At 38.2% G+C, this 10,699-nt stretch overlaps 1 protein-coding gene across 1 annotated transcript; it reads right to left on the bottom strand.

The window, feature by feature from the left end:
* Positions 1–411: 411 nt before the first annotated feature.
* On the bottom strand, positions 412–6,078 carry LOC146703450 (5-hydroxytryptamine receptor 3A-like; the record flags this gene model as incomplete). The annotated part of the gene is made up of 9 exons (XM_085466696.1): positions 412–1,180; positions 2,547–2,632; positions 2,949–3,095; positions 3,211–3,421; positions 3,815–3,975; positions 4,075–4,244; positions 5,257–5,366; positions 5,742–5,786; positions 5,875–6,078. Coding segments are annotated over 9 exons (1,353 nt in total), but the record flags the coding sequence as incomplete, so codon positions are not given.
* Positions 6,079–10,699: the final 4,621 nt, after the last annotated feature.

Here is a 10,699-nt window from a genome sequence, read left to right as displayed (position 1 = left end):
CTATATGAATAATATTGATGTTTTTGGTTGTGACCAGGCTGTGGATAGCCTTTCAGATACTGTTCATCTGCTAGTTTTTTAGGCCTGCCACATCTTCTTTTGCCTTTCACATATCCAGTCAAAGTGCACACTGCACACCTGATATAAAGCGCTTTGATAAACATGTTCTTCTTCTTTGACATTTTTTGTAAATTCAGCTAAAGAAATGGGAACAACTTCCCTTAATGTTAATGTAATAGACTTTTAACAACACAGTGTCTAAAGTTGCATTTTCAAAACAGTGTTTTCGTTGTTGTTGTCTGACATGTACAGACACAACACCAGTTCATTCTTTGATTTAGGTGGCTTTTTATGCTTAAATGATTCATATGTCAGAGTTAAGTGATGTAACAAACAAATAAATTAATAAAAAACATCCTTCTGAAACTTTTCAAGACCTTCAGAAAGCCTGGGGAACTGTTGCTGAAGACCACTTTTAAAAATTACATGAATGTCTGACTCATTGGAAACAAAATATAAAGAGACATGTGATGGCTTAAGGCTTTATTTATTAAAAAATATTCTGAGATGATAATATTTGTTTATTATGGCCCACAAACTGAGTCATTGTTTAAGTAGTTTGGGTTTTTCTGTTTCTTGGTTTATTGGACACTTCACTCAGCATTCATTAAGCATAATACAACAGCTTGGCCTATAAAGTGATGGCTGATTAATCAAGCCAAACGTTTAGGGTTAACACTTTGATCATTCTCATTCCAATACATGTCTGAGGGATCATCTAACTTTAACTATGGAAAAGTTGAACGCGAAACTATATAAAGTGTATATAAAACAAAAAATAATAAGGTTTTACAACATTAACATGATGTCCTAAAATACAAAAAGACAATACAAGCCATATTTTGACACAAATACTCTACTGTACAGAAACTGTAGTATTAATAGGAAATACTCTACATTTCTAAGTGTTCCACTCAGTGTACATGAGAGAGAGAAAGAGCGACACAGTGACAGCATAGAAAATGAAGAAAACCCTGTTGATTCTGGCTGCCCACTGGACGTACTTCCCTCCCTTTTCGCTGCCACTGAGGTGCAGATTTAGTGATTTCTTCAGCTCCTTCAGCTCCTCCAGGATCAGCACCAGCACATTATACTCTCCTGTATGATTACTGTTGTTAACCTGCACAAAGTCAAGCAGTCAAAGAAGGATGTCAGAGAGAGTTTATGGTGATGAGAGTGATATTGCATCATGAGCAATAGTGGCAAAAACACTAATCTGGAGTCTAAAAACATTGAATGGACATAAATTGATATTATGAGCACAATCAGCATAATAACTGGCCTATATTTGCTTTGCGACGTTACCTCTGCTGTTTCCAGCTAAATCAAATCTTGTATGACTATTTCACGCTGAAATGAGGCCTGATGGGAAAAAATATATCAGGCCTCTGCATTATCGCAGAGATGCCAGCAATTTTTTTTCTTTTTTTTTGGGGGGGGGTCCCACGTCTAAAAAAAAAATCATATTTATTGCATTATTAGCAGGTATTTACCAGCAACATTTTGTAGGTAGCTCAGTATAGCACCTCTATTATACTGTAACGCTTATTAACACAAGGTTTTTTCCCAATATTGGTTCAAATAGTTTGATTAAACAGGAAATAGGTTTTGACACACGAGAAACTCACAATTTTAAAGATAATGAAAATAAATATTTTACAACAATCTTACATCTGTGAATACTAGCATTTTACTTTTTATTTAGTGCCACCGCTTACTTATTCTTAATAAATGTGAGGGTTCATGTGTAAAACTACTGAATCTTGCACTGAACCATCATGTAACACTCTGTAACCTCATCCATCTGCACTGACCCCTGGTGTTTTAATGCTGCAACAACAGTTTGGTCTTTGTTTTTATTAAAACTGCATGTACTTTTAATAATTTAATAACTGTCTGTTATTGTATCAACGATCATTTTTAGCCTAAGTCATTTTCCTCCAAAACTGTGTTTTTGGGGGCTTTTCTTGTGTGTTTAAGGGAACTTAATCCCATTTATAAATAATCTTAGTATCAGTTATTTAGAGCAAGTTTATTTCATCATCAGAGCAATGATATTTTATTTAAAACATTTCCTCCAGCGCTACAGAGCACATAGTTTATCACTGACCAACAACAGCTTTATCCAAATCATTACTTTCATGTGACAGTAATGTCCAGGGGAATATATCAGGACCCGAGAGGTTCCCCAAATAATACTGCAACATAATCAATGCTAATTTCTTCCATTTCTGTAAGGCTGTGTTGTATTCTTCACAACAAAGTATCTTTTCTTTTTAGTCTGTAAACAGGAATCTGAGCCCAGATTTGATGTTGGCCAGTCAAAATGTGTGCTCTGAAGATCTTATTCATCCCACTCAAGATGAATTTACACATTTGTTTTGTTGTCACTGATTAATTAAGATCTTGTAAAGATGTTAATACGATTTTGCTCTCCTGTCATGTCATATTAATGCAATATCTGCATGCATGTGCTCAAACTGTACCACTTCAGCAACAGGCAGTAGCTCATGCTGTTCCTCATCACTGGACACTATGCAGATGCAGGAACAGCAGGTCTGTCTTTTGTCTTCTGAAAGCAAACAGTAGGTTTGTCACAAGAATTTACACACATTTAAAACATGAAACATCTGCTAACTAAAGATAAGATGAAGCTTTTGAAATTAAATGTACAGCATGCAAATCATCGCCTTCTTTTTGTTCTCTTTTTCAATATGTTTGCTTGTGTTTCCAGACACTTTTCATGTTTACTGCATTTAATGTTTTAAAGCATTTTTCCTTTGCAGGTTCTCTCAGGGATTACCTGAGATCTGAATTCTTGTTTTAGCAGACTGATACTATAGACTAAATCTGTGATCAGTATCTGAGAAGCTTTTTACGTATCTCACCTGCATCGCTTTTATTAGTTTTGGCTTTTTTATGTTCATTCTTCACCTTAAGCTTGACTTGGGAGTCTTTTTCTATCAGATGTGTAACCAAAATTGTCTCCAGCAGACTGAGCAGCATAAGGGCAAAAATCACAATGCAGTATGTTGCTGAAAGGATGAAACAAGCAACAGTTATTTTTTTTTCTTTTGGTATCTGGTTCTTCTACATACATGAAATACGTCACCACACTTAAACATCATCCCTTAAGGAAGGAGTCTTTACCTATGAGTGGGGTCTTGTTGGACATGGAGGGCAAGATGTTGTTCAGGATGAGCAGCAGAACGGAGATTGCCAGCAGGACGGTGACTTTGAAGCCCAGCTTCTCTCCTCGATGGTCAGCGATGAAGAAGGAGGCGAGATCCAGAGTTAGGAAGAATAAGATGGGCAACAGGAAGTTAATAACGTGGAGGAGTGGTCTCCTCTTCATGCTGAACTGGGAAAACGGGTTCAGTGGTTAGGTTAGATTTACCTTGTGTGAAAGTTATCATATTGTGTGGGTGTAGTATTGCAGAAGTAACTTTTAAAATTGGTTATTTATCATAAATTGCTTGATTTGGTCATATAAAGTTATTATCACAAGACCATTGTAGTCAGTTCTGCAGCATTCCTGTTTTGTGAATACGAGAAGCTTTTATTTCAAGAAATATTTTTAATGTCTCAGTTTAAACATTTCATTGTTTTCTCTGTTCGTTTTACACAACGTCCTGACTTTTTTGGAACTGGGCTTGTAGAGATGTAAATGTTAATGACGTCTCTTATCTTGTTTTTGTTTTTGTTTTTTTAATGTAATTTGCCACCTGTGTTTTTCTTTCTGTGTATTACGTACAGTGTATATGAGGCTTTCCCACAGTTTATTTTCAAAGGTCATATTGACTTTGGAGATGGACAGTTGGAGGAATTCCCACTCTCCCTGTGTTTTCATCACTTCACGGGAAAACTGCGTGGCCCGGGAGGAGTTGGAGAAAGGAGAAAGTCGCATCTCATCTACTGTTTTGGGAAATGACAGAAAGAATGAGAGAAACGTTTCAGAGTTCAAACAACTATGAAAGCAGGAGAAAACACACCAGAACACTCATCCTCCCTCACCACAGTGACTTGCAGAACCAATGGTGATGTTACATTTCTGCGTGTCGAAGGGGAACTTGTGGACATCCATCTTACAGGTACTGACAATCTTAATGACGTCCTCAGAAGTGATCGTCCCATCGTAGGCTACGGAGATGTAATAACTCTGAGGGGAGTCGTCCGTCTGTATCCTAAGACCACAACACACACACACACACACACACACACACACACACACACACACACACACACACACATTATTCTCTCTTTCAGTATGTTTGCAGAGCACCTACACAGCATAATTTGATGATACTAATTATAAACTGACTGAATTATTCTGAAGCTCCTGCTGTCACAGCAGCAGGATAATGTGTTTGTTTTAAAGTAGTATAAAAGCTGCTGCGTGTACTTTAATAAAGTGTGCACACAATGAAGCGCCTGACCTTCTAAACAAACACAGGATGGCAGCAGATATCAAGCTGTTACATTTGATGTTGAACAACTATAAAATGATTTTTTGCAAAAAAGCAAGCTCCTGCAAACATTCCTCCTTACTGATATCCATAATGATGGTCAGTTTGGATTTCAGCAGGTTGTTCTCATAGTGTCTATATAGCTAAATGCATTGAGTTGATGCCATATAATTGGCTGATTAGATATTCCTGTTAACAAGCAGTTGAACAGGTGTACCTAACAAATATGTCTAGCCAAAAACAACGTAAACTGCAAACAGGAAAGTGTCTGTTATATCAATAAACTGGCTTAATAAATAGATAGCATCACAAAGCAGCATTGTCCATGAAAAATAAATTGGTGATGACCTAACAAATTATAATTCTGTTTGACACTTATGACAGGTGAGCGGTCATAGTTTATAGGTTGTTATATATGATTTGTTTTAGCAGCTGCCCTCAGCAGTCCTGTTCACATTTCACTCTAAATAAAAAGTATTTCAAATTCAGCTATGAGAAAAAGAGTTATGACCTTCATTTCACTGTGATTTTCAAAGATTTAACATGCCAAAAGTATTTATTTTGCAATGTGAATCCAATTTTATTCAAAATATTGATCTCTCAGGCCAGGAAACACTTTTTTGACACACTTTGATTTGAACAAAATGAATAAAAGTGTCTCCTTTTGAACCTGTTTGTGTTTGATTTTGTAATAAACTACACTTCATGTCCGTGTGTGTTGCTGACTCACATCTCATAAATGAAGACATCTGGTTTCCAGAGGATTTCTCGAGGAATTGTGATATGAGTAATTCCACAAAACTGATCAGGGTCCCATGAGATGCGTTCATTATTCCATATCTGCAGTAAGGTTAGATTATCAGAAAAGTCAAAGACGGAGATGCACAAGGTGTGTCTCAGGCAGACCATGATTTGCATCCTCATTGGGCCGTTTTTTATTTCACCTTGTGCAGAATAGAGCAGATAGACCAATGAAAGACTGCATCAAACAGATCAATGTACAATACTTAATTTAACAAGTCCTAAAACAACATCTGTGGAGCTTAGCTTTATCATGAATGTCAAATTATCATTTTTGTAGTGTGCTTTCTATATTTATTTATTTTAGTTTTATGTTGTTTTGAAATGTGTTGACATATATTTTTGATATAGACCCCAGAAAGATTAGCTGTGCTTTGTGTTAACCTAATGTAGATCTGAAGAAAATAAACTCACCAGGGTTGCCCAGACAAAGGGAATAAAAGTTTGTGTTTTCTCAATCTGAAAATAAAGTGATGTCAGTAATGACCACCTTCATTGTAGCATTTAGCTCATTAATAACACATAAATGCAGTAATGTTGCACCTACCACAGCCAGGATGGCATACAGGATGATGTCCAGCTCTACTTTGGTGGGGTGCGTGTAGTCCAGCACAGGCCGCGTCAGTTTAAACACACTGTTATCTGTGGTCAGGTTCAGATAGTCCAGAACATCGTGGTAACTGCACACTTTCTGACAGGAAGTCACATCTACAGCAAAATAGTTGTCAGATAAATGATTTCTATTGGAATTTAGATTTTAAACAATATATTTTGCCATTCATTTTTAACTTTTGTTTGGAAAAAAGAGAAATTGAGAGCTTGTACACAGCTGCTTAGTTTGTTTCTTGTTTCTTAATCTGTTGTTTTTTTTGTCTGCAGTGCTTTTATCATTTAATTTTCCTTGTAGTGTCAGGATACTGTTTTCAGGAAACTCAAGTTTCATAATATTTTTAAATCTAGAATTAGATTAATGTGGATTTAAAATAATTAAAACTGTCTATTGTCATTAAAGATCCTACACTTCTAGCCCATTAAATTACTTGTGTTTTCCTTTTTTCTTCCCTTGCTTAAATCTCAAGTTTCATCTTTTTTATTGGAAATAATAACAATAACTCTCATTTGAACATTTTTCGGTCCCCGATTTGTCTTAATCTCTATTATGCCTTTATGAGATATGTCCAAGAAAAGTTACTGTTACAAACAATGTAAAAACTTAAAGAATCAGATACATGCAGGATGGGAAGTACTCTGCTGTCTATTAATGAAATAACACTCCAAACAACACAAAGTCTTACCAGTTAAGATGATCAGGATGAGAAAAGCTGAATACATCGTATATGCAGCTGTGAGAGTGTCTCAGTGTGGTTGAGCTACTTCCAGAGAAGCATGTGTCCCTGCTGTTAGAGCTGCTGCCCTGACATTTAATCTGAGAAGGGGAGGGCTGGGCACAACAAATGACCTGGCTTGCTGCCTTAAATGAGAAAAACCCTCCCCTGCACTCTGATTCTGTAATTGGCTTACAGAGGAAAGGGACATACAGTATATATGACACTTACTTCTTGAGGCAGATAAAGATTATAGGTTTACGAGAAGAATAACAAATAAAACTAAGGTAAAGGCGGGTGGAGGGGCTTTATATGTTTTGGGACAGAGATAACGCAAATTTGCAGCTTGCTGGTGACACAGTCTTTGAGTTACATAAGAGATATTTCCTGTAACAGACACAAACCTGCAAACCTCAAATGAGAAGGTAGAATTCAATTAGAGCGCAACTTGATCACTAAAACAAAGTGGTAATGACATTATGAACACTGTCCCCATTAAAACCACTTACTCCCATTGTCTTCCAGTCTCAGTGCCCAGCTGAACATCAAATATCATGTATTATTTAGGCAAAAAGACTTTCTGTACAGTTAAGTGACTTCACTCATACAGTCCAGATTTAACAGGCTGGCTGTTATCAAACTGGAGTTTACCTTTGCTACTGATTATTTGTTAGATTACCTATCTAAATGAACAGTTGAGTGTTTGAGCTTCATTTTTGCTTGATTAATAAGTATAACGTATAACAGCTCGTAACGTTTAACCTCTTAACCAGTGTCTGTGGGGTTGTTACAAAAGTATGCCAATGCAAATTAAACCCGAGTTCTCAATGATGGGCAACCAGGGGCCCCTCCTCTGCCTGTCAAAAAGTCTTCTAGTAGTATTGAGGTTTCTCACGACATCATGTGCACATTGCTTAAGAGTTGTTGAGTTAGATGTGATACAACCACTGGTTGCTGGGGAAATGTGTATTTCCCGAGTGGTTGGCAGCAGTTCCTGGAGGTTGCCGGTTTTCACTGGGTGAAATCAGATGCAAAGAAGGCGCTGTACCAAAAAAGCTCTGATTGCTTTGGCTGCTAGCATTGTGACAGCTGCTTGGAGCCTTTTCAAATTTGCCTGCAAATAATCACTAACCATGAGCCAAGTGGTAGTACAATAAAGAAGTCCAACGAAAACTGCCAATGGAAAAGGTTTGCCTTACTAAAAACTGTGCCACAGCCCAGCCAACATATTTAACTGACTTTTAGCAATCATTTTTATAGAAACTACCTTTAACCTCCAGCATACTAGTACTAACTACTAGTATTAACTGTTTAGCTCAATCCTCTCTTTTAAATATGGTCACATCTGTTTTCAAAACACCAAGAGAGCAAAGGGCAAAATGTCAGACCCTAGAGGCTTCAGAACAGTAGCCCACAAATAAGCAGGTTACGTCACATATCTATCTTATATAGTGCAGTATATAGTCGAGAATGGCTCTTGAACTTCTGAAAGATAAAGATATATCTGACAGGTGACTGACTACTTTTCACTTCTAAAGTGTATCAATTTATTGTTGTGTGTGAGTATTGTTCACAAATCTGGAAACTATTCAAATAACTGTAGTTATAGATACTGAGACTATTTCCATGAGAGGACCAGAGTCATGTTTAAAGCTATTTTGGCATTTTTCAGTTGTGTTGCTATAGACACACAGAGTCACAGTCACAGAGAAACACTGTACTGTAATGTGTCTGGATTACAACAGGACACTGTGCTAGGACTGTCTAAATCTTCTCCAGCTCAAACTACATGCCATACCCTAGTGAAAAGGAGGGTTTGTCAAGAATTTTTAGCAGCTCCTGGAATTCCCTACAGTGGGGCAAAAAAGTATTTAGTCAGCCACCGATTGTGCAAGTTCCCCCACTTAAAATGATGACAGAGGTCAGTAATTTGCACCAGAGGTACACTTCAACTGTGAGAGACAGAATGTGAAAAACAAATCCATGAATCCACATGGTAGGATTTGTAAAGAATTTATTCGTAAATCAGGGTGGAAAATAAGTATTTGGTCAATAACAAAAATACAACTCAATACTTTGTAACATAACCTTTGTTGGCAATAACAGAGGTCAAACGTTTACTATAGGTCTTTACCAGGTTTGCACACACAGTAGCTGGTATTTTGGCCCATTCCTCCATGCCGATCTTCTCGAGAGCAGTGATGTTTTGGGGCTGTCGCCGAGCAACACGGACTTTCAACTCCCGCCACAGATTTTCTATGGGGTTGAGGTCTGGAGACTGGCTAGGCCACTCCAGGACTTTCAAATGCTTCTTACGGAGCCACTCCTTTGTTGCCCGGGCGGTGTGTTTTGGATCATTGTCATGTTGGAAGACCCAGCCTCGTTTCATCTTCAAAGTTCTCACTGATGGAAGGAGGTTTTGGCTCAAAATCTCACGATACATGGCCCCATTCATTCTGTCCTTAACACGGATCAGTCGTCCTGTCCCCTTGGCAGAAAAACAGCCCCATAGCATGATGTTTCCACCCCCATGCTTCACAGTAGGTATGGTGTTCTTGGGATGCAACTCAGTATTCTTCTTCCTCCAAACACGACGAGTTGAGTTTATACCAAAAAGTTCTACTTTGGTTTCATCTGACCACATGACATTCTCCCAATCCTCTGCTGTATCATCCATGTGCTCTCTGGCAAACTTCAGACGGGCCTGGACATGCACTGGCTTCAGCAGCGGAACACGTCTGGCACTGCGGGATTTGATTCCCTGCCGTTGTAGTGTGTTACTGATGGTGACCTTTGTTACTTTGGTCCCAGCTCTCTGCAGGTCATTCACCAGGTCCCCTCGTGTGGTTCTGGGATCTTTGCTCACCGTTCTCATGATCATTTTGACCCCACGGGATGAGATCTTGCGTGGAGCCCCAGATCGAGGGAGATTATCAGTGGTCTTGTACGTCTTCCATTTTCTGATGATTGCTCCCACAGTTGATTTTTTCACACCAAGCTGCTTGCCTATTGTAGATTCACTCTTCCCAGTCTGGTGCAGGTCTACAATACTTTTCCTGGTGTCCTTTGAAAGCTCTTTGGTCTTGGCCATGGCGGAGTTTGGAGTCTGACTGTTTGAGGCTGTGGACAGGTGTCTTTTATACAGATGATGAGTTCAAACAGGTGCCATTCATACAGGTAACGAGTGGGGGACAGAAAAGCGTCTTACAGAAGACGTTACAGGTCTGTGAGAGCCAGAGATTTTCCTTGTTTGAGGTGACCAAATACTTATTTTCCACCCTGATTTACGAATAAATTCTTTACAAATCCTACCATGTGGATTCATGGATTTTTTTTTCACATTCTGTCTCTCACAGTTGAAGTGTACCTCTGGTGCAAATTACTGACCTCTGTCATCATTTTAAGTGGGGGAACTTCCACAATCGGTGGCTGACTAAATACTTTTTTCCCCCACTGTATAGCCTTGTGTGAGTCATACGGAGGACGACCAAAACCATATCACAGAATGAGGACTATTCACCAGGCGGATCATTGGCAATACAAGATTGGTTTTAGTTTGGAGTGATGGAAACAAGTTAGCTGACAGATACAGAAAAATCTGCTGAGTTGTGTAGTTATAAGTAAAAAGATGAAACCATATTCTTCTTTTTTCTGTTTTTGGATTATTACTTCATTTTCTTTTTTTAGGACAGGGACTGATAGGGATGCCACATTTGGCTACTGTTATGCTGATTGGTGACATCTTTTGGGAAGTACACAAATCCGCTCACATGTATATATTTGTAAGCAGAAAAGATCATTTGGGGCAACACAGATAAGGATAAAAGGAAGAGAATAGATGGATGGAAAGGTCAATTTTGTTGTGTGGGAATGGTTCCAATTTAGCTGTAAGAATTTTCTACTAGTGAGTTTGAACTTTCTTCTGGGAAAATAAAGCATACCAAAGTCTGAAAAATGACTGTAAAATAAGTGCGTCGAGCGATTTTCACTCACAGTGACCATGTTAGGAAACTCCTCAGAGAAGCAGTTCATGCTCAGAGACATAAA

This window comes from Copadichromis virginalis, linkage group LG8, assembly GCF_057382275.1.
Source record: "Copadichromis virginalis isolate Kocher_CV1m ecotype Utaka linkage group LG8, C_Virginalis_male_GT1.1, whole genome shotgun sequence".
NCBI lineage: Eukaryota > Metazoa > Chordata > Actinopteri > Cichliformes > Cichlidae > Copadichromis > Copadichromis virginalis.
This window is presented reverse-complemented; position numbering and strand designations above follow the sequence as displayed.